Source organism: Anser cygnoides, chromosome 8 (genome assembly GCF_040182565.1).
Source record: "Anser cygnoides isolate HZ-2024a breed goose chromosome 8, Taihu_goose_T2T_genome, whole genome shotgun sequence".
Taxonomy (NCBI): domain Eukaryota; kingdom Metazoa; phylum Chordata; class Aves; order Anseriformes; family Anatidae; genus Anser; species Anser cygnoides.
This window is the reverse complement of record NC_089880.1, coordinates 32,885,001-32,907,714: the sequence shown is the minus strand read 5'-3', so window position 1 is coordinate 32,907,714 and position 22,714 is coordinate 32,885,001. Positions and strand designations below refer to the sequence as shown.

The following is a 22,714-nucleotide window of genomic DNA, read 5'->3' as shown; positions in this document are numbered from 1 at the left end:
TCTGTTACTTTGGAGGCGATAGTTTTTTAAGGGGTAAAAACATCTCAGTAGACTCAGAAGGGCAAGTACTGAGTCCAGGTGCTTCATGTGCCTTGTCCTTTCTAATTGCTCATTAAAGGCAGTAGTACATGAAGAGCAGGGGTTGGGAAAGGTACTGTGGATGGGAACTCCGTGCTGTCACAAGTTCTGTGTATTGTTGATGGAGTTTGGGGAGGAAGGGGAGTGGGAATATCGACTGACCCCTCTTCTCTTTTTGTGTTTGTACAGAACCGGTGCTGGAAAAGCAGCCACCTCTGAGAAGAAGGAGAACGAAGGCCTTCATCTGATGTGGTCCCGTTGTGTTCCACGTTCCCCCAAACCTCATATTTTTTGTATCTTCATCATTGCCATTCCCTTTTTGGATCTAACGCTGTACTAATGCTTGGTCAGCAGCCCCACCAGCACAGGAGGTGCAGCTCCAGGGGAGCTGCAGTGCAGACCCTCCCCTGCAGCCCAGACGGGGTTGTGCAGGGCTGTGCAAATAAAAAATTAACTTGCAACACCAAGGGGGTTTCAGTGATTACATCTACATTAAACAGCAAGCAGGTTTTGGTTCTATCAAATTTCTTTTTAATTCAATTTTATTTAAACTTGCCATGTTAGAAAACTTGCAGTGTTTGCAAGTGCAGGCTGAGGTTTGTGTAGCCTTTGTGGTTTTACCGGCAGATCCCCCCGTAGGGGACCGCAACATTTTGTAACTGGACACATCCAGCGCCAGTTTGAGATCTGCTGCGTTCCTGAATTACGGTCCCACTCTGCAGATTGTGGTGTGTCAATGAAACATTGCTGACGTGGTTAATTCCACATGGACAAACTGTGTTTGGGGGAATGCTGACGACACCCTTCTGTGTGGGACTGTACCGGTTACGTTTCGGCACAGTGGCTGTGCTCCGTGGGCAGTGGGCAGGGAGCTGCGACACCGTTAGCAGCAGAGGGGGGGACCGGGCGTATCTCACGGAGAAGGACGGATCAGCTGGGGTGTGCGGGTGTAAGGAGTAATGATGCACCCGTCGCTGTCAGGTCTGGGCATTGTGAATGGGAGGTGTGAAGGATTTTGCTGTGTGTACCTTGGGTGCTGCTGTGCCCGCTTGTGGTGGTTTGGGGAGATGGGAGGAGGGGATGGGGCCCTTGAGTTTGGGCTTGCTGCGGTCCTGCCCACACACTGGGGGCTTGCAGGCGGGTGTACTGCAGGCAACAGACAGAAGCATCATAGTGCTTGCTTCTGCTGAGGTTTTTTTGTATTCCCTTGGGAAGAGAGGTGGCTGCATGCCATCGAGACACCAGGACTGGGAGGCCTATCGAGTCAGCGAATGCGAACCCCTTGTGGCACGGGCTGCTCCCGGGCAATCCCTTCCCGAACCGGCCGGGTTTCCTCTCAGCAGGAGCCGGTTTTCCTTCACAGGAACCCTGGTGGGGAGGCAGCGTGAGGGCAGCAGTGTGTAAAGGCTGCGAGGCCACTCCTGGCTGAGTGCACCCGTGCTCGGTCCCTGCCTGCTGGCTCGTGCATTGCTCAGTGCAGAGCCTGAGCACCGCCGCGCTGCCCACGCTGCCCTCCCTGAACGTGGACCCGCTCTCCTCTCATCCCTGTGAATTCACTGCTGGTTTGATCATTTTGTGTGCAAATTTATTAAAACCCCTCTGATAAGAGTACCCTGAGCTGCTTGAATTTTGCTTTAACTTCGGTCTGGCAATTTCCATTTCCATTTCATTATTCAGCATGCCATTTTTTAAGCTTTTGCTAAAACTGAACCAAAAAATTATTTTTAGGTCCATGCTTAATTTCTCCATCCTGCCTTTGTGAATAGAGCCGCTTGCATTTTTATTATTGTATGAGTGGGGCTAAAGAGTGTTTCGCAGCAGGTTGCTGTAGTTTCCTTTCCATGGTGCCAACCAGCTTGGGGCTGGGCAATTCCCACCTCATCCCAGCTCTGCTGGGGTTCCCAGGCATAGCTTCGTTAATGGCCAGTCCTTCTTCCTTGCAATTTTCCTCCTCGTGCTTTGTAGCCTTTCTTAGGGTGGTTTCCCATTATGTTAAGAGGTTTTCTCTGCAAGCTTTTTCTGCCTGGGATCAGAAAGATACTATCTCCTGCCTGTTGCTAAAAGGCACTGTTAAGTGTCTGTGACATTAAGCTGCACCTCCTTGTCCTAGATTTCTCTTTCAAGGTTTAGAGCTGTAGTTACAAGTCTATGGGGTTTATTCTTCCACTTTATTTAAACTCACTCATCTGCTGATTCTCTGAGATTATTTCCAGCAGTCTGCTCTAAGACACACTCACCACTGCCAACCAAAAATGATTTTAGAGGAATATTGCATTTTCAGTGACAGTGTAGTAAAGCTACCTGTAAATCTTATGCCACGTTCCCTGTTCCTTCACCTCTGAAACGCCAGCCTTTGCACCAAGACCTGCAGGTGCATTTCTCTATTTCAACTCTTTGTCTTCATCAACATCTGACTTTGCGGATAAAGATTTCATTGTTTTGTCCTGAGAAGACTTTTCTCTACCTTTCTTTCTCAAAGCCAAATTAACCCAGATAGTTCATTTTACCCATGTTATCAGTTCTTATGCCTCTGTACTCCATCACAACGCTGGTGGAGGTTGCAATGCTCTTCTTGTCTGGTTGCTGCCCTTTTCCCCCCCTTGCTCCAGGCACTGCAAGGCGTGTGAGCACGCTTGTCCCCACCTTGTGGCCAGGACTCTGCATTGCTTGCAAGCATCGTTGTCACTTCTTCCTGGACACATCACCCCTTCTCCTGGCAGCCACACTCTGCTGACTGTTCTGTGGGGTGTTTGTACTTCTTTGACGCACTTAATCCGTCGGCAGTCAAATACTTTATTTGCTGTGCCACCTACACTTGCCTTGCCTTCTTGCTCTTCCCACACAGTTGCAGAGACCTCTTGAGCTTCCCCCAAGCCTCCCCCTTTCCTTCTCAGAGCTGCCCAGGTCAGCAGTGCCACCGGCCCCCCAGGGTGTAACAGCCCTCCTCCAAAAGCGGGTCTGTAACCCCACCGGCTGGCAGTGCGCGGCGGCGCCTCCGGAGTGGCAGGGCAGGAGCTTCGAACTCCAGACATGCTTGTTCCGAACCCGTGGTGGGAAGCTCTGCTTTTCCTGGCGATGTCTCTGGCAGCAGCAGGCTGGCAGGTGCCAGCCCCTGTCGGTGCTTTTGTCCCAGGAGAGCCAAGCCAGGAGCTCTGGGGCTGCAGGAGGGGACCCGGCGGGCGCTCCCTGCGCAGCCCGGGCAGTGCCTGCAGAAGATCGGATGCTGCTAACACGGGCAGGCTGACAGCTCGTGCTCTGTGAGGGTTACAACATTCAGGCCTTGGTAGAAGTTACTGCTTTCCTGTGTACATTTGTTTATCAGCCAGTGCTGCAGCATCAGTATCGCTATGCCCAAGATGCTTCATTTTCTGTCTTTTGGTCCCAGCTTGTATTAATATTCTCTTTTGAAATGGTAAGATGCTGCTACCAGTGTTCGTGTCTGTCTCTGGCAGTCAGAAACCACATGGCCTTTGGCTTCATTGCATTGGTAAGAGGTGTTAGCAATCTCCCCGGTGTCACTGCTGCCGTGCTCGTGACCTCAGCCTCTCGCACTTCTGCAGCAGGGGGATTACAGCGGGGAGGTCTTCAGGTTGCAATAGTTCTTCCAGGGTCTTAAACTTCATCTTGTACCAAAACATTTTTTGAACATTTATCCATAATTCAGGTGTTCAGCAAAGACAGCAAGTTTGCTCATGAATACAGTCATGCTGTAGTACACGAGAAGGAAAAGCTCCATCGGTTCCTCTCTTAGCAGTGCTTTATACGGAGTGTGTGATTACAACTATTCAAATGGTTAAGGTACCAGAGATCTAATAGACTCCCCACCAAGACATCAGCTGAGCTGAGCAACGTGCTGCTACTAGGGCACATCACCCTACAGGCAATGCCTTTTTCTGTCCTTCCTTGTCATTTGGCTGACGACTGCCTCACCAGAACAGATGAGCCTGAACCTAGCAGCACGGATCCTGCACGCAGCAACTCCTATGGCACCGAGTCTGTAAAGAGCAAACTGGAGAGACAGTGCAAACGTTGTTTGTTCTGTGGGTTTTGAAGTGAATCTAGAAGGCATTGCTTAAGGAGAATTCTCCACTGAAGTCACAGAAATGTCCCAGAATATGAAGTTTTTCCATTATACTTTCATATTTTTTCCACAACCTTCCTTGAAAATTTGAGCGCTCCTGCTGTGGTAGCACTGGGATCCAAGGGCACTGAAGTACAGACACTGCCCCTGCTCCCCACACATCCATTCCTCCCAGGGTTACCGAGACGTCATTAATTTTAATGTACCAGCCTAACACGCTTACAGAGAAACCAGCTGGTTTTGTTTTCTCTCTGCAGACCTGAACAATTTCATAAATAAAGATTTCCAAGCAGTTTTAGAACTTGAATTTAGCAACATCCATTGCACAAATCTTTGTTCTATTAATGTATAAAAGCAAGATCTTTGCCAGAGTACATGGTATTCCAGCCCTTTCTTGCAGTCTCAGTGATGCTGCAGTTCTGTGACTTTATGAAGCACTACCTTTAAGCACCTATGATTAAGTCTAGATCCCACGTTTGCAGAAGAAACACAAACCTAGTAAAAATCCTACTGTTTTAGGTATGATATTTTGCCTTTTAATGAAAAATAGTATTCAGTAAGTGTTGTCTTTTTGGATCGTTGCAAAGAATGTTGTTGTTCTGCAGCAAGAGGAATCTTTCCCTGTACAGGAAGCCATAGCAACAAGAGGGGCTGGCTTGTGAATGTGCAAGAAAAAGATCTTGTAATTTTAGGGCAACCCAAAAAACAACTTTAGTCATCATTGTACACTGTGTTTGAAGCAAAGCTGATAAATATAGGTGAGAAGCAAGATATAATTACTCAGAACATCAAGATTTGGAAGAAATTAAGGACTAGTAAGGCAAATGATTATAAAATGTTCAAGACAGTTGTTAAAATACTAAACTGAAGGATTCTTGATAATCCTTTGGTTTTTTTTCGAGTCTCTTGTTCTGGCACAATCTCCCCTTCTCCTGGTAAAATCATGTTTGCTCTGTGCAGGTGTACAGCCCTGTTTCACAGGCGACGTTTCTCCAGGCAGCAGGGAGGTTTGGTGGCGCTGGGCTTCCCTGCCCCTTGCCCCCAGCACTGTCCCCTGCCCTCGGGTCCTCCTCATCAGGGAGCTTTCCCTGCCTCTCCCCCAGGAAGGCAGAACTGGTGTTTTAGGCTCCAAACCCACAATCCCATTGCTATGGCTATTGCAGAGGCTTCTCATCCGTGCCAACGTAACAAAGCCTGTGTTTTTTTAAATTGCACATTGCTGAAATCAGTTGAGCTCATCAGTCATCACTGTGCGATCATTATTTCTGTAGCCTTGTCTGATTTTGTTTTATATCTGTGAACATACCGGGGAAAAAAACTGCGTGCACAGCAGTCAGTTAAGCAGCGACCTTATCTGAGACACGACACAAACCCCGGGAGGATCCCCTACGATGGTTTGTTCCCTGCAGTGGGATTGCCTCAGGCAGCATCTTTCTGTGCCGGCTGTCCTGCGGTTGCGCTGGGACGCCGGAGAGCACCCACATCCCATCCTCCCGGTGGCCGGATTGCCGTGCCGGGACGCCCGGGCGCTGACCGACAGTCACGGCTCTCCCCAGCTCCCTTCTCACCCCTGTCCCAGCTGCACAGAGTACCCCTGAGCAACGGGGGGACGTCTCAGTGCTAGACCTTGAAGCCTTTTTATCTTAAAGGCTGCTGAACATGTCACCGATCTTAAATTTCAAATACAATTGTAAAGTTGCAGTAATGCAGTTGAAATTCCATTTATTTTACAAATTATTTGAACTTGTCAGCAACAGTGATGTGTTTGTCAAGAAGTCAGACAAATATTTTTAAGGCCAGAAACGTTCATCTGTATGAGCAGAACTCTTAGTGGCGGTAATTTGGTAAAGAAACTTTGTAACTTTTTAATTGGGAAAATGTTTATCTGTTACTTCACTTAGAATCATTTTTGCATCACGTTGACCTGAAAAGTAATTGTTGGAGAAAAAATGCAAAATTGGATGAGCATGGAGAGTGTGTTCAGATCTTCGGCTATTACCTGCACATCCATTGTTGTCAACTGGCTCACATTTTTTTTCATTAGTTTCTTGTTATAGTCAAGATGCGGTCAATGATCTTTTGAGCTTGGTAATTTTGTTAAATCTTTTTTATTACAATTATTGAATTGCTACATTGAAATGGTAGCTTGCTTCCATGCAAGATTGATTGGATCTGGTATTTCATTTTGCATAGCACTATACGATGCTAATAAAAAGGCACAGAATAATGAATTTTAAAGTAAAATTATAATGAAATCCACAAATGATTGTTTCATTAGACAGAATGCTGGAGAATTGTGGTCTTCTGTTAACTTTTTCTGTTGTTTGTGTTGGTCGCCACAGGTGAAGTAAACATCTTCAAAATGTGTTTGATGTTTTTGATAAATGTTTTCTTCTGAAAAGTTCAATAATTAAAAAGATGTGCATTTTAAAAGTTCACTAAAGCACAAAACTATTTCTTAAAAACATTCTATGCTCAAACTTGTTACCTTGGCTTATATCCATCATAAGAAAATACCTTCAATAAATTGAGGGGGGGGGAAAAAAGAAAGAAAGGAAAAAAAAAGAAAAAAGCTTTTTCTAGGCAGGTTTCAGTATATCCCAGGAGAAATGTTGAGAGTTTCAAGGGCAGCTTTGCAAAGGTGCCAAGGAAAAATATTTGCATATTTGGAGTGTGATAGTCCTCGTGTTGTATACCACTGACACATGAATAAAGTAGCTGGAAAAAGAAAGACATTGATGTGTAGTTCACAGAAACACAAGTCTGGTCTACTGCATGTTTGTCCCCGGCCTCGGATGGCCAGCTGAGTCTTTAAATAAAATCGTTGTGTGTGTCTGTTGCATGACTGTTTGCTGTCTCATTCTGTATTTGTCTTCCATGTGTGATTAACTCCCAAATGTTCTTTTTTTTTTCCTTTTCCCTTTTTGTAGAAATTATTGAGCCTACTACCTCTAGTCCTGTCTCAAGCCCAGGTCAGTATCCACATACATTCACAAAGTATGTTTGGGTACTTTTTCTCAAGGAATCATGACTGATGCATTGCCATATCAATAACAAGAATTGATTACGGGCAGTTTTGTTGTGGTGGTGCTGAACCGTCTCCTTCCTGTCTTTGTGCATTCATTGGTTTGTCTTTCCTCAAAACGTTTATATTTTATTCTGTTCTTAAATTTCCCCTTTTGAGAAAACTCTTCCTTGCATCTCTGTTTCTCTCTCTCATTCTTTTGCTGCCCCAGGGTTGTGTTACAGATGTACACAGGGCAATGCAGCCGTGCGGTATTATTATTGTGTGTTTTCTCTGTGATAACCTGACTGTTCTCTGCTGTAAACATGAACGTTGGTTTGAGGCTTATACATTTCTTGCTGTGTCATCGCTGAATAACCCATAGGACAGCTCTGGGTCACTGCTGTGAGGTCCTCCTCACTCGTGCTAGGGTACCAGAAGGTGTTCCTGAAGAGGTAAAAGCCTGCTCTTGTGCTTGGCCATTGGTAAGAGGTCCTGACCATCTGTGCTGGCTGCCCATTTCACAGGGTTTTCCCGTTTTTCTCCCCAGCAGCACATAGCCGGTGGAGCCGGTCAGCCCAGGGCTGGCCACTGACCCGGGGCTGCCCAGAGCCTGCTACATGATGGCACTGGGCCGGCCCGTGGGGGTATGGCCAGCCCCTATCAACGGGCACGGACTGGGGTTGGGACTGGCTAAGTCACGAGTCCCACATCCCCTGCTCTAGCTCCCATTCCTCCACGTTAGATGTCTTCCCAGGATGTGGTTACAGAGGCAGACCAAGCAGGTTAATGTTATTTCCACGTGCATGTGTGGTAAGATGTGCAACGGTCAGGTCTCCTCCAGGGTGGGGAGTGGCATTGCCGTTGGGATGTGCCGTTTGTCTTACACAATTAAATAATTCTGTCATATTCTCTTTACTTTTCTAATTGTAGCCTGGCAAATATCCGGATAATACCATCAATATTGCTACGAAGTTATAGAGCTGCGGAGGCAATTAGGAAGTTTCCAGTGTCAGACGCGAGTCCCTTGTGTGCTGCCGATCGGCAGCGGAGGCAGTGGGGGGGGAGGAGATCATGGCACAAAACCTGCTGCGTTGCTCTGTAGCTGATGATGACAGTAAAATAAGACGTGTTACTTTGTTTAAAGTCAGAATCATTTAGCAATTTTTTGAATACATTCTTCCCCATATTCACTCTGATTCTGTTAGCAGGACTGGAAAATTGCACTAATAATGCCATTATTCAGGAATAATACTTGATTTTGGCCTCAGAACAGGGAATGTAGTAGTTGTATCCATTTTGTGTAGGCTGAATTCATTTGTAAACCCACATTTTACTTCTGCACCGGTCGGACAGGGGTCAGTTTTATTTTCCTACACAAGCGTAGCTGCTGAGTGGTGGACTTGCATCTTGCTTACCTGGATAACAGGACTTTGTGAACTCGGTATTACTGCATTAGTATTAATAGTATTGTAACCTGCGGGGCAGTTTCCTTAACTTGTGACTGGCCAAACGCCACGGGAGCAGGCTGGCTGAGGTCGAAGGCTGAGGAGCATCTGCTCCGACCCTGCCCGCGCAGGGGCAGCCAAGGAGGGTGCGCAGGGCCGTGCCCAGCTGCGTTTCAACATCACCACGGCTGCAGATGCCACAGCCTCCCTGGGCAACCTGTGCCCAGTGCTGGGCCACTCTCATAGGGAAACAAGGATTTCCCCTTTTGTGCCAGCTGCTCTGTCCCATCAGTGGGCCCCTCTCAGAAGAGCCATCCCCATTGCCCCATGTGCAATGTCCCCAGAACCTTCTCAAGGCAGAAAAGCCGCAGGGTTTTAGCCACAACGTCCATCTGACCCCGTCTGTCTGTCTGCTTCCCCACGTGCAGGGATGGGAATGAAAAACACGCATAAAGCAGTACAAATGCATTTCTCCTTGTGTCTTGCATCGGTCAGAAACTGAAGCATCAGCCTCCTTCCTTAATCTAGGGGCTGCAACTATTTAATTCATTAGTACTGTCATTTGTAACTTCACTGCAGCTTCAGGGGGGGGCTTTTCCTGGAGAAGGTCCTGTTGCTGGAAGGAGACGGATCCTTCTCAGAAGGAGGAGTGCAAATGAACAAAGTCGCTGGCGTCTTAGGATGCTCAGACCTGGAGCTGCTCCTGCCTCTGGCTCCTACAGTTCGCTTGTCTTATCAGTCATCTATTTTATCTGTTTTGCTTAAGCACTAGTTAGGCAAAGAATAATAACAATAACTCCCACCTAAACAGCCAAAATACTGCACTGATGATGAGGTTCCAGCATTTTCTACTTCTCTTAGTGTGCAAACTCTGTCAGCATTGAAACTGGTACATATAAAAGACCTTTCATCTCACTGATTTTCCTTCTCACATTCCGTATAATTATTCTAAGTAACTACTTCTATTGTTAACACTTCTATTGTTAGAAGTTATTTATAAGATATATGTGTAAAATTTTATTACAGAAGTTTTATGACATTTTGTAGATGTTCATAAGCCATGTGACAACAGCCTCAAAACGTCTTTCAACACTTGCCTATCAAAACCAATGTGGTTTAAAAAAAATTCCTTAATGACTCCTTGCAGCCCAAACAATAAGCTACAAACCACCCAAAACATTTATAACAAATGCAAAACTAAGATTGTGTTTGAGAGCTGTGGTCACATGTGTGCATTCCACTTCTGGAACGTTTGGGACTTTACTTTCTCCATTTTTAAGCGTAAATGCTTAAAGCACATAGAATTAGCTGCAAAAGTTAAAAATTTGGGGCCACATTTGGTATCTATTTTGTCAGCCATTTCCAGGAGCTGTAGTTACTTACAAGTCCTTCATCCTTTAGCGTAATTAGTTCACAGGTGGTGTCTGGGAAAGTCTTTGAAGAAGCTGCTGAATTCTTAACGCTGACTAAATAACTAACAGTGACAGGTCAGAGAGAATAATTGAGGAATCTTCTTTAATTAACGATTTCACATGTTATAAGGCACTTTTATAAAAATTGGACTTAGAGAGAGGGGGCTTTAACTTATTTAATATTCTCAGGAACAAAACCTATGCTTAAACGAGCAGTCTGGGCAGGTTGGACAGCTCCTTGAACTTCAGTCACTTCTCCCTGATCTGCCTCACTGCATAGCTAGGGTGGTTTAATATGTCAGGATACCAAACTAATACCTGCTTTGCGGCAGGCTCTGTTTGTTTCACAGGAAACGTGTCAGTTCCCCTCTTTTTCTTCCTGTTCTCATGAAGTTGTAGTTCCCATTTTAATCAATGAATGATTTGCATATGGAAAATCTACAGGGTTGGACTCTGAATCTCAGAATTCACGGCATTGTTTCTTGCCATTAATTTTGTCTTTATGTGAAGAAGGCAGCGTGTCCATTGAGCTAGAGACTTGTGCACGTGGGCAGCAGCCACGCGGTGCAGGCACGGCTGGCGCAGCAGCGAGCCCTGCGGCTCGGGTGGGCGCTCGGCCACGAGGAGCCGCCGGCCGGTCGCTCTAACAGCCTGCACCCGGACAAAGCTCGCTCTTCTCCCAGTTTGTGGAGTTTCTTCAAGAACTAGGCAAGCATGGAAATATCATTAGGATCTGGGATAACAGATCACGGGTCACTGGAAGTTTAACTTCTAAACCACATTAGAAACAGATACCTGCTTGGTCACAGAGCTGCTCACCCTGAGTGCCACTTCACTGCCTGCCAGGTCATCCCAGCCCGGGAGGGAAGGAGGCTGTCCCCGAGTGCCCTCCTTCTAAATTCGACCGTTAGGTCACCTGTCAGAAATACAACACCGTCATAGGTTCTGTAGTCCCAGTTTACGGGCATAAAAGCATACATAAGGTTACTGAGACTTGCTGTGAGAGAGTAGACATCAAAAAATATATTAATCCTATTTGGACTCGATGATCTTGAGGTCTCTTCCAACCTAGAAATCTGTGATCTGTGATACTATTTAGTAATTTTGTAAAGTTTCATGTTCTTAATGTATTGTTGACATTTCATGTATTTCAGAGTGCCGGGCAGATGTGAAATTCCAGCATGGTGCTCTCTGCTGGAATAAAACCAGTTTATATGTTCACCCAGTATTATGCATCTGCACACTTTATCTGGTGTGCAACGTGTTACTGCAGGAACGTGCAGCACCTCAATGTGGGTTCTTAAACCAGTAACTCCTCAAATTATATACCAGCTACGCGATGGGGAACAACTGCCTTAAAAGCATTATATTCCCCTGCTGTTACAAACAATTAACGTGTGTTTCAAAAATGTTTCTAAATCAGTCTGTGAAAGCTGCATTCTCAAAATCTGTGGAAATAGGTAAATGGTTAAGTAAAATGCACATTTCAAGTTACAGTCTATGCTCTGTGACATTCTCTAATCTTTAAAGACTGCATCATTTGAGAAGAAGTATATTATTCACTGCTTGCTGACTAGATGTGTTGTTTAATATAAAAAGGACTACTTTCTATCAGCTGAAAAATAGGATTAGAAATAGGTCATTGTTAGTCCATTGATAACCTACTTGCTAAACTAAAATGTAAAATGCAAGAGTATCTCGTCTGATATAATATTGCCTACAGGCCTTCTGTCGTGGGGGATTTCAATATTAATGAGTTTTCCCACAAACCTGAGAAGCCCACATGGGTGGCAAAGCTGCTCTGACACTCACCAGCTTGCTCAGCCAGGGTTTCACACAGAAATGAGAACACCCAAATATTTCAGAATAGAATTCATTGATCATTTTGCTGAAATATCGTATTTTAACCAAGAAGTGCTCTTGGGAAATGCCAGGAAAGGAGTGCAGGGACGTCTTTGAAATGATGCTTGTAGCATATGAGAAGGGTAGAGGACGTGGGAGGCAGACAGGGACCGCTATCCGATGAGCTGCCGCTGCCTCGGTGCCCCCCTCCGTCCGACGCGGGGCGATGAGGCCCCTGCCCGGGGCTCTCGGTGCTTCAGGGCGTGCTGAGCGCTGCACCCCAGGGCCTGGTCTTGGTGCTTTCTGCTTACAAAAGCCATTTATCCACCCCGGGGCTGGGAGCGCCTGCTCCCATGGCAGGCTGGGGCAGTGAGCCCTGGGATTACCTTCTGCTCTTCGTCCGCAGGCGTTTCTTACCGTCCCAAAGTATGCCAGGAAGTCAGGTGTTTGCACACCTGGCGTGTAGCACACCAGGTGTGACCCCACGCCAGGGTCTCCCAGGAGGGACCACAGCCACGGGGGCTGCACTCGTGCGGCAGGGCCGACCTGCAGTGCTGCACCAGCACGGCAAGGGCACAGCAGTACCGGGTCTCCCAGTCGGCAACTGCAAGACAGTCAAGCTGCTCTAGAAGAACCTGCATATACGGACATGTTGTGATTGAGCAACGAGAAGTTGGAGATCCAGAACGTGATTCATTAGCAAAAAGAGAGCAGTCTTTGTTTCTATTTATCACATAAGGGTATGTTTTATGTGAAGGTTTTGTCAGCCAGAATTGGCTGACTACAGTCATTCATAGAGGAATAAATATGCATATATCCATCTAGATGAGATGTGCAGCCATGTGCAGAACTTGAAAATGTGTATGTAACTGTGTATATATAACTTCTGGGAGGGTCCCAACTCTGCACAGAATGTAAAAGAGTCTGCAGCTACAGGTTGGGAAGGCTCTGACAGCCTTGGGTTGCTGCAGGAGGGAGGGCTTGGGGGAATAGGGGACTTGTTAGAAAATGCCCATTTGAAAGCTCCACGAATATGTCAGCTTTAAAGAAATTCAAATACAGGGCTGTGGAGTTTTGAGTGGAAAAAAAAATACTGGCTTCCTTCCAGGCTACCCATCTTTTCCCAGGCTGCATTTCTTTTCTTGTCTTTCCCTGTCTGAATTTCTCACCAAATGGAAATTTCAGTTTCTTGCCAGCTTCATCTACAGTATCTATGCAACGTGGACATTTAGATGCAGTTGGCAGCAATATCTCTAGCTATGTCGGATGAAAACCGACATCTAAAGATAATGTGGGATCAGCCATTTCCTTATTCTGAACCCAATATTTAAAGGCATATTTTTGAATCTTTATCTTTCCTTATTAAATACCAACCACGAGACACAATCTACCAAACTGTTTTTAAATAGTTTGGTCCTTCTTTAAACTTTCTAGGTGAAATCTTAAGCATCCCATCAGGCAACCCAAGAAATACTGTATGATGCATTTTTCTTTGTAAAAGAAAATAGAACATAAACTTATAGGGAAAAATGTAGACATGATAGTTGGGCCACCTCGTGTCCTTCGAGGTGTGTAGTTATGAAAGGCTCACGCAGCAGCTCTGAATAGTAAAACAAATGTTGATTTGTCATGAGTTGTCACTGCTCCCAGGGTGATGCATCTTGGTTTTAGCCTGCTTTGGTGCAGGACTCTACAGTTTTTGAAGATGAACCTTCCTCAGAATAGGAAATGGTTTTAGAGGCACAAGCACAGCAGCAAGCACAGCGGAGCAGCCCCTGAACACTCGCAGTGGCAGGAACAGCCCCTGGCTGCGAGCAGACGGAGGTCACTCACTTGTGGAGCTGCGCTGAATAAAACAGAGATGGTTTGCTCAGAGCTGGACCAGAGCTCAGCATCTTGCCTGTATAGTTCAGGTTATATACTCAAGCCACTTACACAGTGTCCTGCAGCACCATGACCTTTGCTTTCTTCCAGGCCCAGGTTGTTAATGAGAACGTATGACCTGAATACTAAAAAATGAACGATCTCTTTTGAAGGGCATAGGGCAATACTCAGTGTGAGTGTGGTAGTACCAGAAGTTTGTCTCTTTGAGCAGTAAGTCTTCATGGGAACCTTACACCTATTTAGGACCTACTATATAAGTGGAAAGACATTAAGAGCCCAGATGTCAGGCTCAATTCACCATATGCTACTCCATTTATCCAGTAAGTTTTACAAGGAAAATTCACCTTGTAACTGTTCCTATGATTTGGCACCTGCTCCTGTGTATGATTTTCATTAAATCCAGATTTTAATTGAACATCTGAATTTTGAGGTATCGGAAAACCTGTGGAGCCAGCTGGTAAAAGTTTTAAAGATGGTTTTCATTAAGATGAAAGTTTTGCGAAGTGTTTTGCCATTTTTCCGCCTCTGAGTTAGACATTCTCCGAAGAATCTCTTGGTGTTAGGCAACTGGAGGCCAACGTGCCCTGCAGCAAGGTCCCCCACTGCACCCTACTGCCGTTGGTGGCACTGGGCGACAGGGGGATGCTCAGTGCTGCCTGACGAAACACACGTGAAACAACGTGATTGACCCTGAGCCTTTTCCATGTTAAGTACAAAATGTTCTTCTCATTGTTAAGGTCCATGTCTCAGCTTGCATTTCTCTCAGTCATATTCCAAATGGTGAGGATGCACCTCTTTGGCTTCAAAATTTTTTTGATAGAATTTGTCCTTCTTAATATCTCTGATTGCGACTGAAATGATTGCCTACCATTCAGCCTTCTTATTCAACAAGCACAGTATATAAAAATACACCGAATGAGTTTTCTGCCAAACTGAGGCAATTCAGAGAACAACTCAGATTTGAAAGATCAAGAGCATGTTCACTTGAATGAACAGGGTATGGATTTTATAATAGGAAAACAGCAAGTAATTTGAATAGTCCGCAGTAAATTGTCAAAGCAAAGCACTCGAGTTATAGAGACATTTCGGAAATAAGTAATGCCTGTAATGTTGTTTTTAAGGTTTCCATACCTGCAGTCCCCCATGGCCTCCCATTTAGAGTGCTTCATTTTAAATGAAGGAGGAGATGTGTTTTACAAAGAGGTAGAAAGCCTCACCCCGGTAAATGCAGATTATTGCTACCCAGGTCTCATTGAGTTATGAGGAAGGTTCATTTTGTAGAAACATGAAGAATTTTTGTAGCTTAAGGGTTATATGCAGTACAATTTAGAAAAAAAAAATGAATTGTGTATGGAACAGAATATGTCCTTCTCCCCTGTGTCTCAAATAATATCAGAGGCAGTTTTAAAGGACTCCAAATCCGTCTCTGTCTTCCAAAAAGCCTAGCTCTTTAGAAAGGCATGACATAGGGTATGCACACAAACTGTGACTCCAAAAGCACCCTTAATTCCCAGTGAGGTTAGAGAAAGAGAAAGGTGAAACACTTCCATCACTGACTGCCAAGCTTTACCTACTGCCCAGAGGGGGACATACACCATTTTCCCTGCCATTACTTTTTTTTTTTTTTTTATAATATGACATCCATAACTACTTTGAAAGTCGCTTGCATTCCTGCCCGGTGCCGTGTACTGTCTTCTGTCTCATCTCTTAAAATCCTGCTTTTGCGCCAAAATCGATGGCAAACCGAAATTGCCCATTGGCCGGCTGGGAAACGTTCTGACAGTCTGTGTGCTGCTTTCACGTGATCCAAGGGACACACCTGACATTAAGTTTGTCTGGTTGCTACCTACAAATGCCGCGTTATGTGAAGAAGAGCTGAGCTGCAGCTCACCTCCAAGGCGGTTGCTGAGAATATTAAAGAACCTTTTTAGCACGGTATTTTCCTGCTTCGAAGTGCATTTCAATAGTAAGCGCAGCGTATTTCTACTGAAAAGAACGAATTCCTGAATTCAGAAGGCTGGTGAGAGGGGGGTGGCCAGCACACGCAGAAGGCACTTGGCAGCCGTCCCCAGGCCCCCGGCAGCTCTGCGGCTCGTGTCGGGCCCTTTGCGACAGGAGCTCAGGCAGCAGGGAGCAGCCCCGCGTGCCTTTGCTGGTGTTGTTCCCAGCCTTCCTGCACGTGTCGCCGTACAGCCACTGTAGCTCATCTTCTCTTTTCGCCGTGGGGTACCACCTCGATATGTTGTGCCAGCAGCGCATGCAGGTGCAGATACGTGTCCACACAGAGCCGTTTGCGAAAATCTGGATGGTTTCAGACCCAGCTGCCCCCATACCACTGACAGTATTTCATTGATAATTCCACTTCTGGAAAAATGTATTTATAGGTCAAGATTCATCAAGGTGCAGACTTTCATTAGCTCCCTGCAGGTTTATATGATAACTGGTCAGGGACCAGTAACAGCAAGAAGTGGGGGACAGGAGTACCAGGGCTGATGCAGGCAGCCTGCAGGTGGGGAAGGGGCCTCCTGCTGAGGCATGCACTGTCCCTTCTTTCAGCTGTCTTCACCAAAATGTTATACTAATGGATAGAGACTTTCAAAGTCACGAGTCTTAACAGGAGTCTTATGCCTAAAGCTGCCAGTCACATTTGAAAAAATCTCAACTGTTTTGTGTTGTGTTTTTTTTTTTTTCCTCTCTCTCTTCTGCATAATAACACATGCAGAGCTGAGCCATAATGTCTCCAAAATCCTCTGGATTAAACTGAAAAGCAGGTGGGGAAGGCTGGTGTGTGGAAAGCCTCCCGATGCCAAATCCTCCACCAGCAGCACGAGCTGCGGCCTGGGGAGGGGCAGCACCTGGAGGGGGCCTGGGTCTGTGCGGGCCTTCCGTCAGTGCGGGGGCCCAGCCTGTGCGGCCGGAGGCAGGGGGTGCCCGCTTCCCCCGCAGTCTCCCCCAGAACCCAGAGCAGCTGCTGCTGCGTCCTGGGAGAGCCCCGCTGCACCGCGGTTAAAGGGCAGAAGTCTAGAAGGACTTTGGGAAACAGAGAATTTCCTGGCTCCTTTTTGTTTAGCCTTTTTGTCTAGTAAATTGGTGTAGGGAAGCATAGCAGACTGATGAGGCCAAGGCTTCCAGCCTCTTTCTTCAGCAGCTGCTGCTGAAGCATAAGGTTTCCACAGCTGTCCCCCAGCCCCGCGTCCCCAGGCCGTCCCCCCATGTCCCCAGTCCATCCCCGTGTTTACGTTCACACCAGAAAGTGTGACTTTTATCGGCTACTGTATTACCATAGAAAAAAAGCAGGAATAAGTACAACGTAGATTTGGTCACGTCAATGGCCCGCTAGCTCATTATTTTCCATTACAGGATGCACATTAATGAACAGTAGCAAAAACTGATCTTTATAGTAAGAGCTTCTGGTTTGCAGTAAGGAATTAAAACACTCAGTTCAGTTTCAGTTTAAAGTTAGCACTTCAGAGGGACTCAGTAGGTCACAGTGATGGTTGGATAGGACGATCCTGAAGGTCTTTTCCAACTGAGGTGATTCTGTGATGATAAGCGCTTTCTCTATTTTTTGTGGCTGGAGTTTATGTGATGTTTGCTAAATCCTCAGCTCACAGATGGTGGACCCCAGAATTAAAGCAACAGCTTTAAATAAAAGAATTAAAATAACAGCTTTAAAGCAACAGCTTGTGTCCCTGCACAAGCAAGAGGTTGTCAGCCTCAAAGGATTAAACCTTATCACAGAGAGAGGAGGATGTGCCTGAAATTGATATGCTTACATCACTGTTGTATAACATGAACACACTGAAGACCAATTTAAATTCACTGAAACGAGGCTCCCATATCCAGTCATACTGACAGCAGGGCGTGTTACAGAGTCTCAAAAAACAATTAAAGTATAAAATAGCTTCTAGAGTCAGACAACAGATTTTCACAGTTTAAAAGCTGCTTTGCGCTTTCCCCTAGAATCACCATCCTGCAAGTAAGGAAAACTGTAGGTACGAAAAGATACTTGGGTAGCTGGGTAAGAATAGCTACAGGTGCGATTTATGCTTGAGAAAGGAGAAAAGTTGTCAAAAGGAAAAATCTGCTTTGCTAAGTGCTGCTGCAGAAGGGTTTGTTATACCTGGAGAGTTTAGCGTACGTTAAAGAAGAAAGGAAGAAATCGCATTTTTGTAACGTGCAAGGTGGCCTGGTTCGTGCCACCCGCGGTCTGGTTCCCCGAGCCCCACGTGCTGCGCAACAGCCAAATTGTCTTAATGGGGGGGAAGTGACAGAGGAGATGAATGCCTTTCCCTTGAGTCATTTTCTGATAAAGACACATCGCTTAGCTGCAAGATGACAAACTATATGTTCAAAGTGACAAATCATTTAATTAAAATTTACAAGCGGTTAAATACTGTTTGACCCAAATGGAGGCAGTTATCATGAATCAATTTTGGAGGAGGAACTAGGCTTTCCAGCAGATCGATAGCTCACAGCTACAGTACCTGGACAGTCTCTGCATTTCTTATGTGTTAAGAGCTCTTTTGCTGGCTGCTGTGCAGTCTAGCTCACAAAAGATCTCAATCAAGTTGAAAAGTAGTAACAATTTTACTTAGGCAGTGTTTGAACACTCAAGTTTCATGAATAGTTAATGTCACATCATGAGTTCAAGAAAAATGGCCTTCTATCTTAAGAGCAAATAGCTCAACTTTTGATGAGTTATGTTTTTTTATTGCATATACAGGCCAGTGGAAATTGTAATCATCTTTCATGAAAAGGCTCGGCAGTTTTTATTATAGGAAAGTAAGGGTGGCCATTGCATTTACTAACTAATGTAGTAATGTGAAATTGCCAGGGTAACACACTTTTTTATTTATGCTGCCAAGCACATAATGTTCTGGTAGTTTCATAAAAATATATATTAGAGGAATTTCACATGCCAGCAAGCTGTAGATCTCTTTTATGTATATGACTTATCCAGTGTCCTTCTATTTAAGACATACCCCATTACAAAGAACAAGATTAAGCAGTATTGACGTACAAGACAAACTCAAGAGATAATACTGGTCTGGTCAGACATAATTCAAAGTGGCACTGTATTTAAACTCTTTTGGAATTAGTAAACAGTTTGACTTTGCTATTTATTTCATCCATCACCTTATTATAATGAGAGCGCTATTGATGATTGATTAGATATCAGCGTGGTTCAGCAGTAGACTTCCATGAATTCAGGGCTTTTTAATTCACCTGTAAAACCAGAGCAATGTATACACTATGCAGAAATATGACCAAGAGAAATCCCAAAGAAGTGCTTGAGAAATTCAGCAGAATAGATGAATAAAAAATAAATCTTTAGAAATCATCTGACAACTTCCCCATTGGAATATTTGTTTAAGGGTTGTCAGCTCCTCCAGCAAAAATGTTCCTTTTTCATACACATTCACCAAAAAGGCAAGAAATCATGTACTAACCTGTTAACTCAATATCCTTTGTCAAGATCAGAAGAATGATGTTCAAATTGTCCAGAAACTGTAAAGTTCAGTGTAACATAATTGTCATTCACAGTGTTATATGACGTAGCCTGAATGTAGCAGAACCAACAAAATCTTAATGATACATGAGGACTATCAAAGGTTGCCACTGAATACATAGATTTAATATGCAGCTTAATTCAAAAGCTTATTTACAATGTCACACTTCATATTGAGGAAAATGATTCTGACAACCAATCATTTAAAATACAGAAAGAATGATTTACAAAAGGTCAGAAGTACAAATATTTTACATATTAGCTACTATCAAATTAATTTCCTCTAAAAGTTAGAAGGATCAGCAAATGTCTTCAAAGCTATTTACAATATTTCAGCATAAGACCCAACCTCTAATTACCAATGTAAGTCATAAATAATTGTCAAGTATGCAAATGAACCCCAAAAATCTATCAAATTAAAGTAATTAGCTCCCAAGTCAAATTTTTCTGTCGCATTAAAATGCTTTTACTTTTCTTAAATGTGACATTTTAAAATGAAGGCAACATTGTCAGGGAAGCAGTTATTGTAAGCTGTCAAAATTACATGCATAAGTACCCGGTTGCACACGCCATGCATATTATTTCAGAAACAACCTGACTGTCAGTGTCCTGGCAATTGGCTTTATAACCCATAGCTTCTGGTACAGCACCACACTTCTGAACTGGGCCAATTTATCAAACCCGGACCCTTGCAGGAAACTCAGAAGTTGCCCACTTTATATGAAGATCTGAGCGTGGTTATCTGGCACGGGGAGCAGCAGTTCTTGGCCAGGCTACCCTGGAGAGCCTTCCAGACCTGGTGCTTTGGGGTCTGGATGGGAAATGGGTCCCTCCAAGTGAGGGACAGCAACAGAGATATGGGGGAGCAGGATGGGGCGGCTGGCTTGCTTGTCCCAGTGCTTTCTCCAGCACTTTTCTACTTGTCTTCTCAATGGCATCTTCTCCAAATCTGCATTTGCCATGTCCAGTGGAAGGCCGTGTCCCATCCACCTCCATTTAATTTTGGATGTCCATGCAGAACCCTACATCAACCTCCTCTAGACTTGATGATTTTACCATGTGTGTATTCTTGTCTACTTCTTTTTAAGCAAAACAAGTGATGATGGCTTTCATTGATTGTTACATTGATTGCAAGGGAAAGCTTTCACAGGGAGACAGGGGGATGACACTCCGGTAAGACCTGCAGTTGAAAGTTATAGTGTGTCTCTTAAGACGTAGAAATGTATGTAAAACTTATCATGTTAGCAAGCACATCAGTCTGCTGAGCACTTCTGTGAAATAAGAAAGAATTGCTTACTTTTGAATAATGAGAAACACGTATACTAAGACACTGGAATAAATTTTTGCAAGCCTAAAATAGTAAAAGAAAAAAAAAGTGAAAGTATCAAATAGAAAATGTGTCAATAAAAAAAAAATAGCATACATATGTGCTTCAGAGACAGTGTGTATGTTGTACTGCAGGCGTACAAAAAGCCATCCTGCTATAAGCAAATCTTGGAAGACAATTGTGACATCCATATTTACTCACTGTAGTGGAGCTCCAGAACTTGGTAGCCACATGCATTACATGGGCCTACAGTACATGGGACCTGTTATTGCCTAATATATTAAGTTTTCGTATAAATTAGTTCAATAGCATTAGTTCTGGTATCAGTTACAAGGAAGAATTTTCAAGTAATGAAGGGCTTTAGTAGACACATCATTTACAGAACTGATCTAAAAGTGATTTCGTTGTTCATTCTCAACAGAAGAGCTTCTTTTCTCCAAATTCTGAGGTTTTGCATACATAAACTCAGGAAAAAAAATGGTTTTCTCCCCAAAACTGGGGCAAGAAGGACAGTTTGGGATTTGTACATCTCTCTTTTGGATTACAGCTGAAAATACTCAATAATTAAAAATAGTCCCAGCTCAGTATTTAGTCAGAAGTTGTGTCTGAGTCCATACATTTCTCAAAACCAGACATGTAGATATCTCTACTGATGTCTTTTTGGAAATCTTGGGACATATGATGAGGAAGTCGTCAATTCTGTTTGCAGTTATCATGCACTATCCCATAAAAATACAGCGCAGGTACTCTTGTATCGGGCCACTCAGACTGCTGCGCAGTGATGCAGTACATCCCTACATATATGCACTAGCACATTTTCATTCTGAGGTCATTATTTTTTTTACCATATTCTCTCCTAAGAGTTCAAATACGCTATTCTGAGCAATGAACAGCTTTCTTGTAAGCAAAGTCAGACCCAAGCTGCGTTTCCTGGCTTTGTTGACCGCACTGGTGTTATTGAATTATTTTTCTGCTGGTAGATAGTAGGATGCTGTATATTGTACTATCCAGTTTACACAAGTCTGTATCAAGGTGTCACCTTTCCTCTATAAAGCAGTAGTAATTCTGAAAAGAAGTGAAACAATAAGCAGTCTTGTCAAATTCTCCATTCAAGGAATTAATGCTTTAGCCAGGACATTTAGTGACCTTCAGGCCTCCACAGAAGTGCCTTGTTAGTGAAACCAAGAATATTTTTCCCTAGACTGTCTCTTTTTTTTCTTTTTGGACTCCCAGCCCTTTCCAGCATTGCCAGCCCTATACCTGTGCTGTAGACGTCTCCTGCCCTCGCCCCCACCCCTCGGAGCTGCCCTCCCTCGCTCCCCGCGGTGCCGCATCACGCTCACGAGGCCCCAGGGACGCTGACGGCACGCAGCCCCCAGCCTGTGGCACGGCGGCACCATCAGCCGGGTTACACGGGCGTCACTTTTCTTTCAGGTCTGTGCAGCTGTGTTTCAGCCTACTAAGCACAGCGCTGATGGAGACATCTGCGATTAGACTCAGCTTGAGGGACTTTGGGGTTTTGGGCAGAAAAGGGTTTTGTTCGGGGCTTGTTTTCTGCCTAGACGTGCTTAGGGACAGGTTACACGTCTGAAGCCAGGCTGCACGCCTGAAGCCAACCTCGTGGCCGTGCCTGCACCACCCAGCCGGGCAGACAGCCAGGCCTTACCATCCCTTGACTTCTGTTTGAATTTCGAGTTGGAATTTTTACCATTTCGAGGACCATTTTTATTAAATAAGTCTTGTATTGTTAATAAAATCCCAGCCAGTGTTTCTAGCTCATTAACATGCAGTATCAGATCGTATAAAAATGACTATCAAGCTGTATTAGTCTTGCATTTATTCAGCTTTTCTCATATATGCTCCAAAGAGGCAGGGTGGATCTGATTCCAGAAAGCACTCTTCGCTTGGCCTTTGGGCTAGGCAATAACTTTTATTTGAAAGCAAAGTTATTTGAGTCACAGAAGGTAACCTTTCCAAAGATATTACTGCTGAAATAAAACAGGAAATAATATTCCCCACCCCCCAAAAAATTTTACTTTTTTTAATAATACTTTGGGTATGTTATTTTTAGCATACCAGAAGAAGGGGAGGAAAGCTAGGCAAACTCAAAGAAAATGGAAGTCGGG

General features: G+C 44.6%; 1 protein-coding gene across 4 annotated transcripts in view; it reads left to right on the top strand.

The window, feature by feature from the left end:
• The window catches only part of NEGR1 (neuronal growth regulator 1), a 299,901-nt gene that overhangs the window by 252,229 nt on the left and 24,958 nt on the right, over positions 1 to 22,714 (top strand). For 3 of the 4 annotated variants that reach the window (XM_048061956.2, XM_067001684.1, XM_013193093.3), the window contains one exon: positions 7,090 to 7,131. The exons of the other annotated variant lie outside the window; for it this stretch is intronic. In XM_048061956.2, the coding sequence (XP_047917913.2) occupies positions 7,090 to 7,131 (42 nt within the window). The remainder of the gene's footprint in view (positions 1 to 7,089; positions 7,132 to 22,714) is intronic. 4 annotated transcript variants of the gene reach the window in all.